The sequence below is a fragment of the Bos taurus genome, chromosome 13, assembly GCF_002263795.3.
Source record: "Bos taurus isolate L1 Dominette 01449 registration number 42190680 breed Hereford chromosome 13, ARS-UCD2.0, whole genome shotgun sequence".
Classification (NCBI taxonomy): Eukaryota; Metazoa; Chordata; class Mammalia; order Artiodactyla; family Bovidae; genus Bos; species Bos taurus.
Genome location: NC_037340.1, coordinates 2,530,176 through 2,554,323, shown reverse-complemented (window position 1 = coordinate 2,554,323; position 24,148 = coordinate 2,530,176). Strand labels below are relative to the sequence as shown.

Sequence of the window (24,148 nt, the reverse complement as noted above, 5' to 3'; positions counted from 1 at the left end):
TTGTCATGTTTGGGGCATGAAGGGTGAGATAGTCACAGATGATGGAAAAATGGAGTGAACTGAGGTGGGGCAGGAGGTGTCTTCCCCATCACAGATGAGGGAGTGGAGTGAACTGGGGATTAGGTGTCTTCCGCATTACAGATGAGAGAGTGGAGTGAACTGACAGGGTTGGGGGCAGGTGTCCATCCCCATCACTTATAAGAGAGTGGAGTGAACTGAGGGTCAGATGTCTACCCCCATTACATGAGATAGTGGAGTGAGCTGAGTGGGCAGGTGTCCACCCCCATCACAGAGGAGAGAGTGGAGTGAACTGGGGGGAGGGGGAGCAGAAGTCAATCCCCATCACAGATGAGAGAGTGGAGTGAACTGAGGGGGTGGCAGGTATACATCCCCATCACAGACAATAGAGTCGGGTGAACTGGGCGGGGAACAGGTGTTCACCCCATCACAGATGAGAGATTGGCCTGTACTAGGGGGGCAGTTTTCCACCCTCATCACAGTTGAGACAGTGGAGTGAAATGGGTGGAGGGCAGGAGTCCACCATCACAGATGAGAGAGTGGAGTGACCTGGAGGGACAGGTGTCCACCCCCATCACAGATGAGGGAGTGGAGTGAGCTGGGGGGAGGGGTCAGGAGTCCACCACCTCACAGATGAGAGAGTGGAGTGAACTGTGGGTCTGGTGTCCACCCCCATTACATGAGATAGTGGAGTGAGCTGAGCGGGAAGGTGTCCACCCCATCACAGATGAGAGAGTGGAGTGAACTTGGGGGGGCAGGTGTCCACCTCCATCACAGATGAGGGAGTGAACTGGGGGTCAGGTGTCCACCAGCACCCGGGGCTTCTCCGTTTCTTTGTGCAACATGCAGCTTTTACAAGGAATCAGGGCTTGCTCCTCACTGTTACCAGGCAGACACTGAAAAGAGTTCTTTCTTGCAAAGACTGAGGCTAACAGAGCAGCAAACGGACAGGTCAGAGGACAGCAGCTGGTCGATACTTATCAAGATTTGCTGGGATGATGAAATACCAAGGATGTGCTTCTGTCAACAGTTGAAGGCTTGGGGGGGAGACTCACAAGCTGCCTCTCGTGCAGGGGTGGTTTCATGGGGCTTGATGGATCCCCACCCTAACACCAGAGGAGAGGATCTCCCTCTTCTAGCTCAGAACTGAACAATGATTATTTAGGAGGTGGATGAAATCCAAACTATGTACCTTTCTCTAAGGAATTCAGTAGGTTACATTTTATCTCAAAACTCAGTCCAAACTACTCTGTTCAGTCCAGCTTTTTAATACAAAATGAAGTGTGAGACTCAAGATCAAGAAACATCAGAAACTATTTTAGACCAACCATTCAAGAGGTGCCATTATTATCACTTCTCAGCCTTCTAGGTAAGATCAAGTGAAGAGGTGCCATCATTAAAACTACTTATATTTGCCAAAACAAATCCATGGTTTTCACCTGGAAAAGCCAACTCCCCCATCCCTGCTATTATTTTCCTGCTGTTTCTTGGCTTTTCCTCTTACAGGAATGAAAAGCCCATCTTCATCACCCCCCTCTCTCCTGTGGATGCCACACAAGCCATTTTTAGTTGTGTTGACTTGTTTCAAGAAAGCAGCCAAATGCTAGACAGTAGTGTATTTTAATTCATTTTGAGAGACAAGCTCACATGGATTGATTCTTCAGGTCCCCATACCTGGACCTGATATAGTATAAAGTCCAAACAACTCTGCATAGTTACGTTAAACAAGTTCTTGTGCTGTGAATTTGCTGGGTGCAGGGAGCAGTGAAACATTCCCAAGACAATCACGAGACATGCAGAATGCCAGCCAGAAGCATGGATCACGTTCAGGGGTCTTGCTGCAGGGAGCATGAGGCTGTATTTTGTGTGCACTGACGATAGTATAGGATAAGCCATCTGTGTTCAAGGGAGCAAAGCATCTGTTGTTCCTCTTGAACCCTAAGGGGTGTCTTTCCAAAAGAACTGTGGTTCCAATCCTTACACTTCACAGCCAGATATCCCTCCGAGTTGTATGCGTTGCTCCTTGGAGAGTCAAGGCCAAGCCACCACCAGCATGAAAGCTGGCTGACCCCACCCCTCCCACTTCTCAGCCTGGAAGGGCTATGTCATTCGCCCCATGAATCCAAACGAATCCCCCATCCCTGTTTAAGCATGGATGCAGGCCAAGCAAGCCTTGCGTACCCGAGTCTGTTTGACTGCAGCTGTGTTGGTGTATCCCATGTACAAGTGCGAAGTGCTGTTGTTTCTCTGCCTGATCCAGCCAGGGCCGGGGGTGCGGCGGCTGGGGCTGTCTGCCCAGCGGCCTCTAGCCCATGTGCTTATACTGGGACCGGTCCCTAGGGATCTGGACCTGGTTGGCAGTCATCTTGTGGTGGATGTGGTAAATCACCAGTGTGACCACAATGACGAGGCCCAAGATGAGCCCCAAAATCAGCGGCAAGGTTTCCTCCAGCTGCTCCCGCTCATCCACTGGGCATTTATGCTCTGAAATGTGAAAGAAAAAGAAAGGCAATGAGCTCCTACCAAAAGATCTTGAATTATGATTAATTCCTACCAAAATATTCTGAATTATGATTAATTAAGTCTGCTTAAGAAAACCAAGACTCTGATGCTGGGAGGGATTGGGGGCAGGAGAAGGGGACGACAGAGGATGAGATGGCTGGATGGCACCACTGACTCGATGGACGTGAGTTTGAGTGAACTCCGGGAGTTGGTGATGGACAGGGAGGCCTGGCGTGCTGTGATTCACGGGGCTGCAAAGAGTCAGACATGACTGAGTGACTGAACTGAACTGAACTGAAGAAAACCAAAAGGCAGATAGAGATGAAAAGATTTCTCAAGAAAAGGGAGGAGATATGTATATACTACATAGCTGATTCACACTGTTGTACAACAGGAACTAGTGCAACATTGTAAAGCAATTATATCCACCCTCCTCCCAGAAAAAGATTTCTCAAGGAAACTTTAGGGAGATATTTTCTTCAGAAACAGTACTTCCCAACCAACTCTAAGACTTAACCCCTTAATATTTCTATACAGTGTAAAATAAAAACTTATCAATTAAATGGGACAACACTCAAGTTATTGGATTCCTAGCCTAGGTTATTAAAATATCCACGACTTCCCTGGTGGTCCTGTGGATAAGGATCCACTTTGCAATGCAAGGAACACTGGGTTCAGTCCCTTCTCTGGGAAGATTCCACATCCCTCGGGCAACTAAAACCTGTGAGCCACAACCAGTGAGTTCTGGGCACCCTAGAGTCTGCACACTGCACCACAAGGAAACTTGCACACAGATTCCTCTGGAAGCCACTGTGCCTTCTTCCCTTGTGATCCAGCTGTGTATCCTTACTACATCATTGTGACAATTAGTAGCCATGAGTACAATTAAAAATAAATACAGTAGTGCTGGTCATGACCCACTAAAGCAGAGTTATCCTCTTTTGGGTATCAGTATGAAGAAACCATCTTCCCTTCTCAGAAATATGCTTATAAATGCATAAAATGAAAAACATAAGATTACACAGAAAATGGACTACACTGAAATCAGCTATTAGAGTATTTTAAAATAATTCAAGGGACAGTTATATATGTATTTATTAGCACACATGTAGGCTGGCTTTGATTGCAAAGCAGTGAGAAGCATAATTGTTACTTTGCAAGATCTGCACAAAATGTGGAAAGAAAATGTCTATGATTTCTGCTACTGACAAAGTCATGGGTATGACTAATACTACTGTGGGTTGTTACCTTTATTTATAATCGAAGGAAATGTTAAATATTAATTAGAAATCAGTGAAAATAAAGATGGAAATGTTTCCCTTTGAAATTTACAGACCCCCCGTGAACTCTATCCACAAACCCTACAGACACCAGGGTTAAGATCCTGTGCAGTAAACTGATGAGTTAACCCACAGGTTATATAACCACGGAGGATGGCTGCCCTCGACCCCTGCCTGGGAGAAAAGCATCCCTCGGCTTAGCCCAGCTCAGCATCCAGCCTTGGGCGCTCAGAGACCCCTGACTCTCTGTCTGCCTCCACAGATTTCGGGCTCCCTCACACCTTTACCTTGGCTGTACTCACGGTTCTAGAGAACACAAAACAGAGGCCCAGGGTCTACGGCTGGAAAAAAGCAACCACCAGAGCAGTCATTGGAAAGAACTAGATGTAGTCAGATCAGACAGAAGAGGTGTGACTGGAGGCCGCCAGGTGCCAGCTCAGGTGCCCTCAACCGCAACCCTGGCGCCACCATTGCAATCCTGATGCATCTTAGGGTGTTCTTCCAGATGTGAGATTTATTCTGTTTTGTCTGATGACCACAGCATTTTAAAGCTGTCCTTACACCCTGAGATGAGCAAAAGTGTAAGGACTCTTCACTGTCTCCAAACAGGCAGCATGGAGACGGGCAAGTGGACTGCTCGGCTCTGCTGGTGCCGGGGCCCTCCTGCTGCAGAAAGTGGGCAGGGACACCGGCTGTGCGTGCCCTGCCGTCTGATGGGGCAGCAAAAGGAACGGGTTTGCTCCTCTTTCCATATTTCCTCCGGGCTGGCTCGAGACTCCTGTAACTTCAGCGAAATGTATTTTGTGTACTGAGAAACTGCTAAGATGAGTGGGCTTTGGAGATCTTTGGTTGGAGATAAGCAGATACTCTCAGCAAGATGTAAGCACAACAGTAAATAAGAAAAGCTGTTAACTGACGGAAGCTGCTGTGTACCAGGAACAGCATGCACAGGAAGAGCTGCATAAACTCTTTCCCGCTACCTGTGAGCTCCACCAGGACGGGGAGGGTTCCTACACCCCGGAAGGAGGCGCAGCACACATGGACAGGGTCTTAGGCCCTTGGCAGTCACCATTCCCACCTATTCCCATGGACTCTAACTCCAGGGCAGGTTAGATGGCCTGGAGAGCCATCAGAGGTGGATGGCCGCTGGCGGGTAACTCACACTCTCTCCCAGGGTCTCCCTCAGGGTGAGCCCCAGTGCTCACCAGGGCGACCTGCTCACTTACACACCTGCACTGCTGCTGCTGTCGCTTCAGTCGTGTCCAACTCTGTGCAACCCCATGGACGGCAGCCCACCAGGCTTCCCCGTCCCTGGGATTCTCCAGGCAAGAACACTGGAGTGGGTTGCCATTTCCTTCTCCAGTGCAGGAAAGTGAAAAGTGAAAGTGAAGTCGCTCAGTCCTGTCTGACTGAGCGACCCCATGGACTGCAGCCCACCAGGCTCCTCCGCCCATGGGATTTTCCAGGCAAGAGTACTGGAGTGGGGTGCCATCGCCTTCTCCGACACACGTGCACTAGCTGCTAGCTTTCCCACCTCACTTTTCCACTCCCCAAGCAATGCTTTTTAGAAACACCTAAATAGGGTTAGGTGTTTCTAACCCTAACTAATCCTACCTAAGGGTAGGTAGCTATCTGCCCTTAAATCCTTACAGAGGATTGTTTCTTGGGGAACCCCACCTAAAACACTAGGCTTCAGGACAGTAGCAAGAACGCAGTTTTCTGTGACTGGCTGGTGACATGGCCCTGCACTGGGTCTCTGTATTCCAGCCCTGGACACAGCTCTCTGCAGTGTTAATAACAGGACTGTCTCTCTCTGGATGCTTCTCCAGGAGGCCCTGAGAAGGCTCAGTTACTCAGGCGGTATTTTCCTGGCTGGGAGGCCCCAGGTCAACCACAGGCATATGCAATGCTTTCGATCAGCATCAACACACCCCTCCCTGGTTTGCAGCATGGCAGCCAGCCTTGGGGCACTCTGCTGGAGGTGGTGTACATTCATTCTCAATAAAATACAGATTGCTTTTCCCAGAGTTCTGGGTAAACTGCAGATCAAGTGGTATCTCCCAATCACACTGTTAGCAACAATGATAAAGAGCTCAGGAATTCAGGGCACCTGACCACCTTTCTGAAGGTGGCCCCTGCTTTCATGTGTTTGGTACAGTCTCTCAGCGGGAGCAGCTGAGAGACTTGAAGATGCTAAGAGTACAGGATCTGATACCCAAAGACAGGCTCCGGTCACAGTGCTGGCAGCCACCAGAGCACAGCCCGGGCTGGTTACTTCACCTCCCTGAGCCTCAGTTTCTCCGCTTAAACGGGGGCCTCAGTCCATCCTTCACAGGTCTCTCTGTCTGTGTCTCCCCTTGAGAATTAAGGAGGCCCCGGAAATGGCAACTTGCTCCAGTATTCTTGCCTGGGAAATCCCATGGACAGAGGAGCCTGGTGGAGACCTCCATGGGGTTGCAAAGAGTCAGACACGACTAAACAGCAGCAGTGTATACGTGGTGACACAAATGCCCATTAAACCTGCACATTTCACAAAGGGGCACAGAGACACCTTGTCCCATTACATTTCTTCTGTCATTACGCATGAGAGCTGCCTTTAACTCAAGCCACTGAAATAGTCTGCTCTGCTCCCTCCTGGGGAGGCACCACCCCCATCACAGAAGTCTCCTGAACCTCAAAGGGCCCCACCACCAGGAACGAACTGGGGAAAGACAAGGGGCCCCACACAGCAGGGACACACGAGCTGCCCTGAACTGCAGACTGAGCGTCGCCACACCAAGTATATGTTGTATAGAAAGAAGCCAGCCTATACAGATTGGCCCCTTGGTCGGTTACATTTGCACTACAGACTGAGACCTATTAACTCAAAAGCCCGCCTGGGCCAAACTCAAATTTTGACACATTCACTTATTTAAAAAACTGTCTAAACAACTAAACATGTAAATATCTAAAAAACCATCTAAACAAAATGGCCTGAATGTCTAGTCATTTAGGGCCTATCTGTTTTGGGTACAAACCTCACCCAACAGCTGTTACCTACTGAAGAGACAGATAAAGCCCTGAGCTCTGCTGTCCCCAGAGCTCTGCTGCCCCCAGAGCTCTGCGACCCCAGGATCCCTCCCCATGCTGTCAGGGGCCATCACCCAGACACTAAGCCCCCCTCACACCCCGCTCCCCATCACCAGGATAGCGGCTCCCAGAGACCTTCCTCGGGATGGTCCCATTGCTGTGGGGGGCTTTCCCTACACAACCGTGCCCAAGTGCCCTCCAGGAAGCGTGCACGTTACTGCCTCTTATCGTCATATCATTTTCCTTAATCGGCTCAAAATCCCCCCGCCGCCGGGGCGCCTACAGTTTGCTGTGGACCAGCAGCATCACCCGGGCGTCGTGGGCCCGGCCTCCAGACCGCGGATAAAAGATCGCCAGAGCTGCGCACGGTGCAGACGGCGCCGGCGGGGCTACGAGACGCACCCGGGATCAGTACAGCAGCCAAGTTCAACGCCCTAAAGGCGTCTGTGTGATAAAGATGTCAGCCCCACTTGAACGGCTCTGTGAGTGCTGTGTGCGTACCCACTAACCCGTTTCACTGAGCCATCCTCTTTTTTCTCAGAATCTATGAAGGAGGCAGGTGGGAGACTAGGTCAGGCGCAGGGAACGGACTTTTCACCTGACGCCCTCATGCGGCGGATCCTGCATGCACATGCCAGAAGCCATGTACACAGCCCTGCAGGGGGTGTCAGACTTGTGACCAGACACCACCACCCCACTGGAACTCAGGCAGCCCCAACTCACACCCGCACAGGCATCAGCCAGACATCCAGAGCCTCCTTCTATTCTGGGGAGTGGGAGCCAAGTGCCGGTTTCTGAAAAGGCACTCCAAAAGAAATCTTTCAGATCCACTAAAACGAGTAAAATAACCTCTTACAAAACATACTGAGGGCAGGTGCTGAGAGGCACAGACAGAAGGAGCCAGAACAAAAGAAGCCCGGCCACACAAAAGCACACCGATCCAATAAGTGACTAAAGGAGGCCTGCCTCCTCCCAGGAACGTCAAGGCCTGAGCCCCAAGGCACCATACAGGAGGCAACATCCTGATTATTACCCAGAAAAGCCTTGGTGAGACAAGTCCAATTTGCCTGTGCTGAATATATCTGCATTTAGGAAGTTACACATCTTTACAAACTCTCTAAGACTATCCATTTAGACCCTGGAATTGGATTAAAATTGCGTTTTGTACACAGAGATCATTAAGTCTATGTTAAAATAATCACTGATTTTTAGGAAAGTAGCCCCGATCCTTATTTGGTACCCATTTACTCTTATTTTGTACACAATTTTAACATCCGTGAGATCTGATTTCTCCATTCATAAATGACTATAAGCAACAATTTAGAAATAACCCATAGTGGGCTGGGGTGAGATGTAAAGAAACAGTAAAAACAGCAATTATAGCACCAGGGGTACAAAGACGTGAAGAAGTGCCTAAAAACAGCAGACCAGGGAGACACAAAGAGCAATTAGAGGCTACTGAAAGCATACACGTAAACTCAAAAGCGTCTACTGCAGGGACTCTGGGGACTCCATGATCCAATATTTTCCAAATGAATTCCTGGTCACCAATTAAGTCCAATTGCTTTTCATTATATTTAATATTTTGAGTTTAAGAAAGACACTTCCATTTTATAAATACCTTCATAACCAACAGTATTTTTGAGTGTTAACATCTCGAAGTTTAGTTTCAATTTTGTAGAAAACACATTAAGACGGAAGAGCCCATACTCCACACAACAGGTGAGTGCGACACTGCTGTTCTACATCTATTAAATGCTGATTTTTTTAGCACTGAAGCATTTGCAGCTCTCTATTAGTTGAGCCTGGGGCTTCCCAGGTGGCACTGGTGGTAAAGAACCCGCCTGCCAAAGCAGGAGACGTTAGAGATGCAGGTTCAGTCCCTGGGTGGGAAAGATCCCCTGGAGGACGGCATGGCAGCCCACTCCAGTATTCTTGCCTGGAGAATCCCCATGGACAGAGGAGCCTGGTGGGCTCCAGTCCAGGGGGTCACAGAGAGTCAGACACGACTGAGGGACTAGGCACATGCACACGCACACATTAGCTGAGTCCACAGCTTCGGAATGTCAATTCAGCCAAAGTTCACAGGGCATCTGCAATGTGCCAAGCACTGTACTGCTGCTGCTGCTACTAAGTCACTTGAGTCATGTCCGACTCTGTGCGACCCCATAGACGGCAGCCCACCAGGCCCCGCCATCCCTGGGATTCTCCAGGCAAGAACACTGGAGTGGGTTGCCATTTCCTCCTCCAATGCATGAAAGTGAAGTCGCTCAGTGTACTAGGTGCTAAAAAATATGAAGACGAGAAAGAAGGAGGCTTTTCCCTCAAGGAGAGTTTAACTGAGGAATTCCCAAATGCCTTCTGAATAATCTTGTGGGGAGGGATTCTATTCTGTGTACTTTGAGAGGGATAGTTGATGAAAGCTGGACACCTTGGGAATTCTTTAATGATTTGCGTGTGACCAGAGGGGGATTCCCCAATATTCTACACATTTAAATGGTGGCATTCCCCTGGGGATCCCCAGCCCAAAGGTTAGCATCCATAAAGCAACCAAAATCTAATTTATGAACCACAAAGAATAAATGAGAATATCAAACTGTCTCTAACAAACTCCTCTAGACAATTGTTGTTGCTTAGTCACTCAGTCGTGTCCAGCTCCTTTGTGACCCCATGGACTATCGCCCGCCAGGCTCCTCTGTCCATGGAATTTCCCAGGCAATACTGGTATAGGTTGCCATTTCCTTCTCCAGGGCATCTTCCCGACCCAGGGATCTAACCTGAGTCTCCTGCATTGGCAAGTGGATTCTTTACCCTGACCTACCTGGGAAGCCCCTTCTAGACAACACAGAGATAGCAAACAAGTGACTAGAGGAATTCACTTTCCCTGTGCTTGTCCAGTGTAAATTGTTGCTAGGTTTGGGCAAATTGCAGAATGTGAGCTCCCCTACTTCTGCTGGGATGCAGAAAACCAAGAGAATGTGGATCCTCTAAACACGCCTCTGCTAGATCCTGCCTGATCTCCTATCAGGGCTGGAACAGACTGAGAAGCAGCTTTTTGCACTCCTCAGAGGGAGAAGATCAGGGACCCTTCCCTCCTTGGGGCCTCTCTGGTGTCCCTCCCTGTAAATATGAACGCTGGACAGAGGCACATCTTCATGAGTCTCTCTGTGTAACCTGCGCATGTGCACACGCACGCGTGCACACACACACACACACACACACACCTATTGCATTTTGCTCACACAAAATTTAGATTTACAGTGGTAGAACCTAGGGCTGGATGTGTCTAGAGACCGTGAAGATACTGAGACCCATACAAGCAAAGACCTTTCTCCAATCCACAGCTCTCTAGATAACTGCTTGGAATTTTCAGCTGCCTTTTCCTTGAGAAACTTGCATCAAATTCTAGGCTTTTTCCCAACTGACTGTCTTCCTATCCAGTCTCCTCTTTTGCCAAAGGAGGGGAGAAAGAAAACAATGGAAAAAAATAAGGGAAATTGGGAGAAAGGAGAAAAGGAACAGAGGGAGAAGGAGAGAGGAAAAGAAGGACATGAAGGAGAAAGAAAGAGCAGGAAGAGCCATTTTTTCAGTCGGCTTCCTGTAGTCTTTAAGAAGCGTTGCAGAGGGAGGCAGAGCCATGCTACCCTAGAGACAACCCAAGGGTAGCAGCCTGGCACCCTGCAGGTCACCTTCTGTCTCCAGCCTGAGTCAACCTCGCCTTCCTCCGGACTCCCCACCCACCTACCTTCACTGAAGACAAAGTCAGAGATGATGTCAAAGGGCTGGATGTGGACCGCGGACAGGATCATGGTGACTGTCTTCTGCGGGTCGCTGGAGGCTAGTGAGATGGTCTGCTGAGCTTGACATTCATAGGACTTCCCGGCTGGGGTGACCAAGGCAGAGAGGTGATGCGAGTTGGCTGTGTGCTTCCCAGCTGCAGGAAGGGTCCAAAGCAATGGTCAGGTGCCTGTGGCTAGCAGAATCCTCCTCATGGTGATCCAGACAGCTGGCTCTTGCCTCTTAGCCCACTTGCTGACATGCCCTGTTACTCTGTCTGGCTAAGACTCTGCAAACGTGAATGCCCCTGTCCTTTCATGAGCATGGGCTCCTTAAACAGTAATCTAGAAATTCTTTTTGGAAGCAGGGGGTGATACCTAAATCTCCAACCCTTTTTTATTATATAAATCTAACAGAGATTCCAAAAATATGCAAAGAACAGTGACTTGGTTTTCTACATTTCACACTACTCTGCAAAAAATAAAATATCGTTCTCAGCAAAGCACAGTCGCTGCTAGTGCTCTGGGCTGATGCCCCTGTACAGATACATAATCTCTGGAAGCCTGCCACCCTCCCTTCTCTCCTTCCCAGGATTAAGATTTTTCTTTCTTCAGTCTGATTTAACTGTGGGAAATATTTGAACATAAACTTTGATAAAGAGACGAAATTGCCCTTTTTACTGGATTGATAAAGGGTGAAATGGAAGAGATGACATATGTATTTTTGTATGTATTCAGTAAAAATCTTGTCCTAACTCAGGTGCCCAGGTGATGGATGGCTTCATTATTAGTAGATCAGATAATCTACAAAATAAATATATAAATTTCAATGTGATCTTGGATGGTGCCTGAAGATGCCAATATTATTATTTGGAGCTTGGATGTTTCTTGCCACGATATTTTTGGAGGATCTAGGTGAACTGTTGTAGTGATGGGCATGAAAAAAAGCAATACATTTAGGACACGGTTCAGAATCCACTCCGGGGTGTCTGCAGTCGACTGAAGATGTGGTGAGGCCTGAGCCACGGGCTGAAAGATCTGAAAGGCCATCAAATTCTGACCCAAAATGAAAGTCAAAACTGCCCCCTTGGAGTTTTAGCGCATAAGAATTTTAAAAAGGGGGAGGAGGTGCAGAAGGAAATAAAAATACAGCTTTGGTCCTTCTCCGCGTTCCTCTAAAGGACAAATCTTGAGAAAACTATCCTGAGGCAGCCCCCGGGCAGACAGGCTCTCAGGAGGCGTCTCGTTCCGAGTCAGGCGATGCGCGAAGGCCTTCAGGCCCGGAGTTTGCGGCGCGTCTCCCAGGCCTGAAGGCCAGAGGACTCAGACGCGCTCCCTTCCTCCATCCCCGAGAGCCAGCCTGGGGCGTTTCCAAAACCCTAAGGAATTCCGCATCCACACCTGTGATCCCAGCAGCGTCTGCTTTGCCCCAGGGTCCCTCTCCAGCCCTGCTGACCTCCACTCACCACTGACTGCGTCTTTAAAGTGGGTCTTCTCTGAGGAGTCGTAGACAAACTGGACTTTGCTCAGCTTCCACGTTGCCTCGGGTCCCTTGGGCGTGTTGTGACTTTCCTGCCGAGCGGAGGAGGTGCGCGTGAACCGCCGGCGCAGAGAGGGCCTGGGAGGCAGAGGGGCGGCCCCTATCCACCCGCACCCGGAGTCTGCAGGGGCTCCGCCAGCCTCGCTAGCAGTTACCTTTAGAAACAGCATTTTGAGTGCGTACGCGCGATCCACCCAGAACACCTGCAGCTCCGACTCGTCGTGGCCACAGTGGCCCTTCACCTCGGCTCCCCGGGTCAATGAGATATCCGCTTGCTCCGTGATCAGCTGGGAACACAGACGCCCCGCACCCCCTCAGCGCGCGGGGCCCCGTGGGGGCTGTAAAGGGCGGCGGGTCCAAACTCCGGGTCTGGCGCGCCTGGGCGCTCCTTCGCGCGCGCTCCCAGGTCCGGGAACATGCGGTTAGATGCTCTGCGTGCAGACCCGGCCGGCCGTTAGGGGAGCGGAGAGAGGGGAGGTTACTTTCCAAGCAGGCGGGGCGAGCAGAAGGCGTTACAAGCCGGAACCCCCATGCAGCATTCAGGAGCAGCCTGCAGGGCTTAGGGGGGAAGGCGGGCGACCCAGGTCTTCACGGGGTCTTGAGGGAGGGTGCCCTTCGCCCCTGGAGCCCTAGGAACAAGCCGGGAGGGAAAAAGTGCCTTACATCCACGTAATTGCTGGCCCACACATCATAAGGGACAATAAATTTGGCTGCAAACTCTGCCATGAGACACGTCGTCCCATTTTCCCGCACCACAAATATATCTTTTTCAGGGTTAGTGGAAAGGCCTGAGAGATTTTCCACTTCTTGTTCTGCCATGATTCGAGTCACTGTATCTGCGGAAAAAAACAAATCCTATCTGTTCGGGGCTCAGCGAGCCCACGCGTCTGGGGCTCAAGGTGGAGAGACATCACAGTCCGCAGGCTTCGGGGTGACAAAGTTCCTCGCCGGCTACCATGCGCTCTGCGGGCCGTTTCTCTGCCCCAGCGGCAACAAATTCGACTGCTGTTGATTTATAATAAAATTAAATTAGAAAACATTTAAAGCCTTACTGACTTGTAATCCGACTGGCCTGTTTTTCCTCATTTTACGCTTTTAAAACAAAGGTGTCTCGCCAATGCTCAAAGCCACGAAGCAGGCCCGTGTGAGCACCATGTCTGGGGTTGCCATACAGGTGTGTGGCTCTCTGGGGAATTCCCTGCTACCGAGGGGAAGGCCCTCCGCAACCCCCCGCCCCCACAAAGAGAACCAACCCGCAAAACGTTAGGTCCACGTTTTGACCTTAAGCTACCTGCCTGCCGTACGGTGCCCCTTCCGTTCTCTGCAGAGTGCGCCCTGCTCTGACCGTCCCCAAAACGCTACTCACGGAACAGCATCAGGAGAACTCGAAGTCCATCCACGCCGAGAAGGGCTCTTCTGCGGAGATCCATGCTACCGGAGCCGCGAATAAGGCTAGCGGGTGCTGCTGCAGAGGCCGCCCGAGAGGGAATCCCTCCAAGTGGCGGCTGGAGTGAGCCGGGCGAGCGAGGGGCGGGGGCCGCGAGAGGGGGCAGGAGGCGGGCGAGAGCTCGGTGCGCGGGCGGCCGCGGCGTGGCCGGTACCCAAGCGGGCTGATGCGAGTCCGCTCACTGCGGAGGGCAGGATCGCGCGGCGAGGGAGCTGTACTCTGCGAGTGCTGAAAGAATTCGGTTGTGTTGCAGAAGTGACGGTGGCTGGGTTCATGCAGAGGTCCAGTGAGACTTGGGAGGGCTCAGATTCTCCCTGTTTCCTGTGCTGCAGTTGCATCCGCAAAGATGATTCTGTCCTGAGAAACTTAATAGCAACCTCAGACTTCTTCAATATCCCTACCGGTGATTAGGTGGTGAAGACATCACACCACTGGAGTCCTGGCTTCAGAAAATGCATCCGGTTCCTGAAAGAAAGCGGTAGAGCACCATTTGTTGCTGCTTTGGGGGAGGAGGAGTAGGCAGGAAGAGAGAAGGAAAATGCTATGGCAACAGCTCCTGCATTTTGGAGACATCCCCTCTCTCCCCTGCTCTCAGTGAGATCAGGGTTTAAAGTTAAATTAACGCCTCCTCAAAGGAGGTCGTCAGTCAGTGCAGTGTATCTATTCCGGCTTATTTTCCGTGAGTCTGTTCTTTGATTGTATGAGGACTTGGAACGCTGGGGTCAGACATCCTTGCTCACTGTATTGTGGCTACTCTCCCAAGAGGAATGTAAGTGAACTCGAAGTTTGTGAGGGTTATGTAGGTTCTTTTAGGACAATCACGGTTACATACACACACACACACACACACACACAGATAGTACTCTCCAGCCTTCAGTGGGACAGAAAAACAAATACTACTGAGTTAATTCCTATATTTACATTTTCAGTAGCTTGCTTAATTAAAATTTTTACTCTATAAATCAGAATCAGCTCTTTCAGCAAGAGATACACTGTCTTAATTATAGTGATCTCCAAATATTATATTTCTTAAAGGCTATTTCATTAATATGAATAATAAGCAAAATAACAATGTCTTAATAGGGAGTATCTTACAAAGTGTTTTCATGTGCATTGCCAAATTTGATCCTCCCTACAAATTTGATCCTCCTGCCTATCTTAGAAGATAGGCAAGGGAAGATATACCTTATTATTTTTGTACATACCCCAAAATTGAGACTCAGAGAAACTAAATGACCTTCTTCAGTGTCATATGGTCAGTAAAATTAAAATAGACAAAGCACATGATTTAACATCATAGGGATCATTTTCATTTTTCCTTGTATAATACTTTGACTCCAAAGTATACAATATGTTGATTTCCATTAAAAAATCTTTATTCAATGACCAAATAACAAGCTAAAACCTAAGCTCTCTAACTCATATTCCTGAAAGGTACAGACTGGTGTTTTACATATAATACTATTCTGACATTATGCTTGCTACAAAGTGTCTACATGATTATTGCTTCAAACCTATTCCTATATCAACAATTAGATCAAGAGCAATTCAAATTATGAAGTAATGTTTAAGTTTATACTATATTTTACATCTTTATTTTATCTCTGTATTTTGATATTTCATCCAAATATTTCTCAAGAACTTTACATAAGTGAATATATATATCACTGAGGCAAAATTGTGATTGATACAAAGTCAATTATTATCAGTTGAGAATGGAAGTTGTAAAAGTTATATATGCCTAATGATTTATCATGTTAGTAACTGTCAGTAAATACATTTTCCTGCAGTACTGCAAAAATTAGAAAGCAATGAGACTATTACATAATGAAGCATTTATATATTCTCTTTCCCTCTCTCCCTCCAGTACTGAAATGAGGAAAGACAGAGATTTCAGTCACTCAAGATTCAGTATTTATTTTTATCACCTTATAGAGATTTTAGTGTTCTTTATCTAAAAAATTAGGATAATAGCTCAGGGGTTGTCCATTTAGCCAAGTGAACAGTGATTATAAAAGCATTCAAAACAAAAGACAAATTAATTTAGATTGTAAGCATTAACTGAGTACCACTACTTGCACCATCCTTGACACTTTGGAAACCCAAAGATAAACAAATACCATTATCCATGAATAAGAGATATCTGTAAAAGTTAGAATACTTTCTCTCTTACACATTATTGCAGATATTTTCAGTTATAAGATGTTACAAGAGCAGTTGAATTAATTGATGATTATCTGCTTTAATAATACAATATTAGATGGGAAGTAGCACTGGTCATTAATCTTAAGTTGTTGTAGCTGATTTACAAGTTAAATGGAAGTTACTTTGGAAAATGTTTTCTTTCTATATCTGACATAAATGATCTCTTTGTTAACCAGTACTTGAATGAGTTAAAAGAAAACAGGAAGCAATTTTAATCCCTCTTCTTGGGAGAATCATTTTCAAAACACAGTTCATTTAAAATTCTTTTATAGTTGGGGAGTTTGGAATGGACATGTACACACTGCTATATTTAAAATGGATGAGCAACAAGGACCTACTGTATAGCACATGGAACTCTGCTTGATGTTGGCAGCCTGGATGGAAGGGGAGTTTAGGGGAGAAAGGATACTATTATATGTATGGCTGAGTCCCTTTGCGGTACACCTGAAACTGTCACAGCACTGTTAATTGGCTACACCACAATACAAAATAAAAAGTTAAAAAATAAAATCCCTTTAGGTGTTTAATCTTAAACATAGTTTTACAAATACCATTAACTTATCCATCTACCTGTAGTGAGTCTTATGTTGCAATAGGAGTTGGATCATTGTACCTACAACTTTCACCAATATTTATTACTTTCTAATCATCCTCAAAATCTCTAGTTCTTTAAAATTAGCAAAGAGGTAATAAAGAAGAAAGACTTACCATTTAAGCCATATTTTAAGATAGTAACAAAAATTTTTAGAATCCAGTCCATTCTTCTTTTCTTGAATGGGAGAGCAAGTAAGAGGCTAACATAAACATGTACACTCATGTGGATGACAGCTGTGTCAGTTTTCATCAATGCTGCTGGCAGTCAATACACATGTCACCCAAGTGCATTGACTATGAAATCTCTTCTAGATCCTCTAAGTCCTACAAAGCATTCTCTTCAGTGCACATATTTACTTATTGACTCAGTCTTTGTGAACCTCATGCATGTCACTGAGTGACTACTGTTTCTTAGATGTGGAAGAAAAGACCCCTGCATATATAGAACTTTTAGTTTTGATGGAAGAAAATAAGAAACATGAAGATATAGGGTTGCCTGGCATGATGTGTGCATAGATGTTTAAGGAAAGAAAAAGTAAGATAGCCATCTCGGGGTGCTCAGTTCTACCAAAGGAGGCCTCTTGAAGAAGGCAGATCTTATGGAAGTGGACAAATTGATCTAAGGTAAAAGGTAAAGAAGGGCAACGCAGATGGCAGGAAAATATGTTAACCACGAGAGTCAGTGTAGAGATGTAATTCTCCATTCTTCCATGTTTATCATTTGCAATAAAGAAGAAATTAGGCCCCCAATCCACAGTGTTTTATAGCCTTGATACATAACTGTTATTTAACTTCTTTATTTGATAATTTACCCATATGCAAAAGACTGGAATATGCAAAACATTCTAAATAAAATTAAATATTCAAATTATTAGGTGTATCTCTTGGTACTTGGTTGCACAAGCAATTGACTTGTATTTGTAGAATCAAAGAGGAAAGCTAAAGCTTTGTTGCAGCTTTGGCTTATAGACGTTTTGGTCTACTTTATAGTGAGATGTGCAAATGTACTCTGTCTCTGCAGTTCCCACAACCACCAATGCTCTCCTCTCATCACACACACAGACACACACACACACACACACACACACAGATAAGGAAGCACAAATGGATAACAGAAGCAGGGGTAATTTAACTAAACTGGACAAGATGCACACAGTTGTTAAGCCAAAATTACTAGTTACCAAAACCTTTTTTGTGTTCAACTTATCACTGAACAATTATTTCATTTAATTTAATCACTTCCTTAGAAAACCTTTGAGACCCTCCCTAGGATAAAAACCCTTTTGGGATAGGAAGTGAAAAATAAGTGTACATAAGAATATTTTGTGCATAAATAGGCAAAGCCTAGAATACGTGGGAAGAATCAGGAAATTAAATTTAGCCCTTGGAAGCACTCAGCTCGCATGATCTTGGTGAAATTTCCCTCATTCTGTCTGTCATTGGTCTCTCCTGCAGCTACTTTAAAGAAACAAAGCTATTTCTGCAATGAGGATAAGTGGTGGAGAAGACAAGGCACCAGAATAATAGCCTTTTCATTGGGAATATTCTTAGAAAATGTCCTTTTATGAGTTCATTTAGAATAAATGCCTTCACACATGAGAGAATGAAGGCCACAAAAGTCTCTCTTAAAAAAAAAAAAAAAAAAAAAAAAACATGAATAAGCAGATGGTGAGGCCAGGTAATTATTCCTGAAATGCTCAATGTTCAAGAGCAAAGAAATGATTTTCATCTTTTGAGCCAGTAATTACTTTACTGTTTCTGAAGCTACCACTAGCTTCAATGTAAATTTTTAGGCAACTGAGTACAATCAGTCCTCTCTGCTTTCCTGGCAGAGGGGCCTGGGATTTCTCTGTGAAAGACAAGAATCAACTGAAGTAGTTAAAATCCTTTAAGAAGTTTTTCTCCAAGAAATATTGACAGCTATTCCAGTAGGCTTAAGGTTAGACAAGCTGTGGCTCGTTTACAGTAGTTTGAATTCTGAAATAATGCAATTCTTTAAAATCTAGTTTATGATGTATCACAGGGGTTTCTTATTCCCAGTTAACTACTCGTTAAATTCTCTATTTGAACTTATCTGATATTCACTTGAAGATGTGTTGGAACGAAGGAAAATGTATATTAACTGCCCTTGTGGAAGAAGGTGAGAGCTGAGCTTGGAAGGAAGTTTGCTGATTCAGAGCTGGAGCCCGGAGTGCCCGGGGTGTCCTGAGGCTGTACGTTTAGGATGTCTCTATGGCTGTTGATTTGAAACCGTGCAAGACGTTCTGGTAGCCAACAAAGGAAAGAGTCTTCAGTGTACTGGAAGGCGACTGACTGGCAAGGGAATCTAGGTAGCAAAATGTTAGCTTTGCCTAGATTCCTCCACTAACAGCACTTTCTGGAAGGGACGGCTTCATCTCTGTCTCCAACACAGCTTTCCTACAGGATCCTTTCAGGGCTGCATGCCTCACTGCTATGAGCGACCTTAATTGGAAAGGAAAACAAAAAACCGCTGCGGAATTCCATTACTAAAGCTTTTCATCCCAACGGACAAGAAGCCGTCGCGGATCTAGACTCAGGCTGTGGCCCGCGGCGTTACCTTTGGCTGGCCTCGAAGCACGCGGGCCGGGTTGCTCCGAGGCTGGGCCTGGCTGACTCTGCCCGAGCGACGGGACGGCAGCGGGCGGCCCGCCGCCCAGTGGCCCGCACACCGGTCCGCAGAGACCTCAGCCCGGGAGAGACGCCGGAGCCGGGTGCCCGGGCGGGACTGCACCAACGTTCGCGCAGCTGCTCCAGATGCAGACGCGGGGGAGAAAGCTTACGAAGATGGGGTCCACTCGCTCTCCGAAGCCGGGGAGGAAGGATCAATCCCGCGGGTGCTGGGCTTGAGCAGGTGTGGGCCTCGGCTGCTGGAGCGAAGCTCTGGGCTCTTTTGTGTCGGGGTCCAGGGAGTTGGACTAGGAAAGGGAGGAAGGGAGGTGCTGGCAGAGGGTTGGTTCCCCGGCGCCGCGCCAGCTTCTCGAGTTTCCCCTCCTGGGGACCCTAGGCAGACCCCGAGGGCCGGGGAGGGTGTGCGGCGAGCCCCTCGGCGCTCTGCGGCCGCTCGCCTCTCGGGGGCTCGAGGGCGGGGTGGGATGCTATACAGAGGAGGGGCAGGCGGCCAGGTCTCAGAGGCTTCGCGTCTCTTCTTTGCTTTTATTTTTTCCCCTTTCTCATCCTCCAGGATGGCATCCGCACCGGAGGGCGATGCCCTCGAGGGACCCAGCGCTCCAGCTTCCAGGGCCAAGTCGGGAGGATGCAGCGCCTCGGGGCCAGGGGCACTGAGCGATCCTCGCCGCGCGTCGGTCGGTTCTTGGTCCGTTTGGGGGAGTGCACGGGGTTTTGAGATTCTACTGAGAGGAGAGGCCTCGGCGGCTGGAAGAGCTCAAGAAGCAAGCACCCAGGGGAAAGCGGCTTCTCTGAGGCGGAGTGGCGGCTTGGGAGCTGGGTGGGGGTGTCCCGGCCCGGGGACAGGCCCCGAGAAGGTGACTGACGGACCGGGGTCCTCCTCTGAGATTCCCTGGGTCGAAGTGAGGTTTGGGGCCTGGAGGAGGAGGTCACCCCTTCCCGGAGCTGCTGGAGGCCCCGTCAGTGAGATTAGGCTTAGGGTTTTGTTTTCCAGCCTGGGGTGAGGGAGGGCGGGCGGCAGCGGAGGGTGTTCTCCACCCTGGGTCGCAACTGGGGGAGAAAGTCCAGGGACAAACCAGGCGCCGCCTCTCCTTCGAGGCTCCTTTAGACGCGGAGCCAGGTACCTGCCGGCTGCTTCTCTCCGGTGACAAGCCCAGACGCGGACGCTGGGGGCCCCCACACCTGAAAAACACCATGGGAACCCTCCCCAGATTCCCTTTAAAATAAAAATGACATTAAATACAAAATTCAGATAACACTAAATCCCGAATAGTGCCCTAAAAATAACACTAACATTCGGATTTTTTCCATGGCGACTCCATGGTTACTTTTTAAGTCAAAAGCAAACGTGTGGGCGCCCCAGCCCTCCCGCTTGGGGCGCCCCAGGCCTCTGTCTGACAGATCCGAAGATCTGTCTCCGGGACTGTCTCCTGGCCCGGCAGCCTCGGTGGCACTTCTGTCTGCACTTCCACCTCCTTCTAGGCCCAGATCAACCCCATCCTAAGATGTTCTTTGTGTTTCTCATTCTCTCCTCTCCCCCTTTTTTCCTTTTCACGGAAACATCAGGTCTTACGGAGCTGGTAGCCACTGCCTCGCCCACAGTCTCTGGAGTTACATCCCAAGGCAAACGGGCCTTCGGCCACTCAAGCCTAAAGCACCGAAGCCACTGCGAGCACCCCGCCTCAACACTTGTCACCCGAGGTTGGGAGCCCGGGTACCGCCATGGCACGCTTAACCCCGGGTGACTTTGTGGAGGTGCACAGATGGGACACGCCTCAGGCCGGCGCCCTCCGAGACGCTGATGGATCGGCTCATTTCCCGACTTGATGGGCCGGAACCTGGAGTGGCGGGGCTGGCGTGGGCGAGGGGTGGCGGGAGAGGCGCGCCCATATGTGTGTGTGTGTGTGTGTGTGTGTGACATACATATCTTAGAGAAAGCGCCCCAATACTCTTCCTCCCACAACGCGAAGCTCTCTCTCCTCCAGTTTTCTGCTCCGCGCACAGGTCCGCGGCCCTGATCCCTAGACCCGCCGGGCCGTGAGCGCTGGCGGCTGTCGGAGTCCCGGGCCGCCCCTCCTCTCCGTGGGCCTCTGGGTCGCCCGCACCGCGCCGGCCGCATCCTTGTCCGCGATACTGCAGAGAACAGGACTCGGTCTCCAAGCACCCAACAAGGGCCCTGGCTGGGGGCACAGGTCAAAGCCGCAGTGTAGCCGGGGTGGAGGAGCCTCCATTCCGGGGCCGTCTAAGCTCCGTCTCTGGGAAGCTTGGAGGGAGACCTGGGACCCGGTTTGAGAGTCCGGCGCGGGAGGAATTCTGTGGAAAGGTGGGGGCGGGGGGGAGTGGAATGAGCACTCAATGCTCACTTCTGGGAAGGTCGGACCCTCCAGCAATGCCAGCAAGGCTGCGGGCCCCTGAGGAGGGCAAGTTTGCAGGTCCCTGTTCTAGTCCCTTGCCCTCAATTCAGAATGGAGTGGGAAGGAGGTGAGAAACCCAGGGGGGAGCCGGAGCTCAAGTAAGAAGGCAGCTAAACTGATGAGGATCCCTCCGGGGGTTCCTGTTTCTAGGTCATCACTGTGGATCCCCTTTCAGCTTCCCGGAGTCTCCTGAACTTCCTCCAGGTCTCCTGAACTCCAGCTCTGCTTGCATGTGTTCATCCTAGGCTGGACCTTGGAAAGACCTAAACGGATCAGGCCTGGGATCGCAAGGAGTCTCTAACCTTGGTGTGCAGCTGGGCAAAATATCCCGCCTTCTCCTCCAGTGCCTGCTGGGAGAATAGACACTCTCTAGGGAGCCAGGAACGCCTCCCAAGGGTCAGGGCGGCTAGACAGTGCACTGCCGGGCACTAAAGTGAGGTCCACGGGCCAGTAGTATCAGCTCCACTCTGCAACATCACCCTCCCTACTGCAGTATTTCAGGCCCCACCCAGGCCTCCTGTATCAGAAGCTGCATTGAAGATGGTGGTCCAGGGAACTGACACTCATCTCAGGTGGAGAAGCCTAACTTAGAGAACCTCAGTTTAGCCACAGCCCACACCTTCCACCTCCTGTCTCCCAGCTGGATTGCCACCATCTGTCAAATGGTGTCCTGCGGAGCTCTTAAAGCCCCCACTGCAGACCAGTGAATTTTGAGTTTCTAGGTGGTAGAGTCCAGGCAGGAATGTGGTTTTAAGTGTCCGCAGATGATTTTAACAGCAGCCAGGAATAACTGTCATGGAAATACCCATTTAACAAACTAGCTAAGGTAGGTCTGAGATCTGTGCAAGATGGTAAGGAAATGGTTTAAGGCCCCTGGGCTCTGTGTCCTGATTCACTGTAGCTCTGGCAGGTGTGGCCTTGAGACAGCTAATTAATCTTGCTGTGCCTCAATTTCCTCACTTGTGAAATGGAGTTAAAGATGTCTACCACAAAGGGAGTAGTGTGGTTTTAGAATCAAATGTTTAGAATCATACTCAATAGATACTCACTTATAAGGCCAAGTCCCTCAATTTCGTTTTAACTCAAAATGGCAGAACGCCCATTTATCTCACTCCTCTTCCCGCCTGCCATGAGCAGTCCTCTTCTATGGCACAGTGGCTTGATTTTGCTTCAAAATTCATATATATTTTCAACATTTTCAACGTGAAAACCTGTATTTTGAATTGCTTAACAACGTAGTAAACCTAACCCTTTGCAGACATTGATTTTGCTGGTTCCAGTAATTTTATTCCTATTCCTTTGGCTTTAGAAGCACCAATGAAGTGTGCTTCTAGCTCTATGTCTGGACAGGACAATCACAGCATTCAGATACCCTGATGGCTTGTTAAAATATCCTGAGAGAAAGGGCCCCGCCCAGAGATGCTGCATCTGTAGGCTTGGAAAGCAGCAGAGTAGTTGTATATTTGACCAGTCCCCGAGTCATGTGGCTGCTTCTCTTCAAAGGGGACCATGCTTTGAGAACCGTAGTAATGGTCTCAGATCATCGTAGAAATCTCAACTTCAGCACTGTCTGATAGGACTATAAAGCAAATCACAATTGTAATTTTAAATATCCTGGTAGCCACATTTTATTAATTTTTGTATATTTATTTTTATTTAAATGTTTTTAACATATAACATGGTACAAATTTAAGAGTTACAGCAAGTTAACTTGATAATTTACATATTGTAATGTGATTACCATTGTATTGATAGTTACCTCTATCATGTCACATAATTATTATTTTTTTAATAATTATAAATATAGACAACAAAGGAAGCCCTTTGTTGTCTATATTTACTGTATATTCCATTAGATCTCCAAGATTTATTTACCTAATAATCATAAGTCTGTGCCCTTAAAAAATAACTTTCCTATCCCCCAGCCTCTGGTAACCCCACTTTACTCTTTGTTTTAATGAGTTTGGTATACATTTTAAAAAGAAAAAAAAATGGGTCAAATTCGTTTTAATGGATATATTTTATTAGACCTAATATATTCAACATACGAATGTTTTAACATTTAGTCAGTAACTAATAAAGATAAGCTATCTAACAGTTTGTACTCAATGTAAGTAGTGCATTTTGTATTTTTGTATTAAATCTTTGAAGTGCGGTTTTCTTTGCAAGCTGAGGGTATGTGTGTCTCTCAGCCCAGGGGAGGTGATGGCCAGCAAGGGTATAAAGGAAATGAGGGCCAGGCACTGTGAGGGGAGGTTTTCTACACAGAAGGAATAGCATCAGGGCTGAGGGATATGAATATGAAAAGTTAGTAGAACTGGAGGGTTTTCCCTATGACTAAAGTCTGTTGGGTCTGAAGCTGTGATTCTCAACGCTCTGCTCTGGTTCTCGGGCATGTGTCAGGATCACCTGGGCAAAGGGACAGAGGACGCAGTTGGTCTGGGCGGCAGCGAGAGAATGTGCCTTTCTACCGGGTTCCCAGGTGATCCGACGTGCAGGTGTGGATGAAGACGGATGCTTAGAGAGGGGATCAGCGTTTCAGCTTGTGTGCTGTGGGATGTCTGTCTTGGAGAGATAACTTCTGCTGACACCAGGCATAGAGGTGATTTGGGGGTGGGGAGAGGACAGTGAGGGGCTTTTAATTTCCTGAACAGAGA

The 24,148-nt window shown here is 48.2% G+C and overlaps 1 protein-coding gene and 1 long non-coding RNA gene across 4 annotated transcripts; one reads left to right on the top strand and one right to left on the bottom strand.

The window, feature by feature from the left end:
• Positions 1-1,622: 1,622 nt before the first annotated feature.
• On the bottom strand, positions 1,623-20,066 carry LAMP5 (lysosomal associated membrane protein family member 5). Of its 3 annotated transcripts, none has more exons than XM_010811017.3 (7): positions 19,010-20,066; positions 13,552-14,097; positions 12,849-13,021; positions 12,341-12,472; positions 12,112-12,217; positions 10,615-10,803; positions 1,623-2,502 (listed from the first exon to the last, which is right to left on the bottom strand). In XM_010811017.3, exons 2-7 carry the CDS (start codon positions 13,613-13,615, stop codon positions 2,324-2,326), a joined length of 843 nt encoding a protein of 280 aa, XP_010809319.1. In that variant the 5' UTR covers positions 13,616-14,097; positions 19,010-20,066; the 3' UTR covers positions 1,623-2,323.
• LOC112449364 (uncharacterized) lies at positions 19,221-23,633 on the top strand. The gene is made up of 2 exons (XR_009496828.1): positions 19,221-19,303; positions 19,634-23,633. It is a non-coding gene; the product is annotated as an uncharacterized lncRNA (long non-coding RNA).
• Positions 23,634-24,148: the final 515 nt, after the last annotated feature.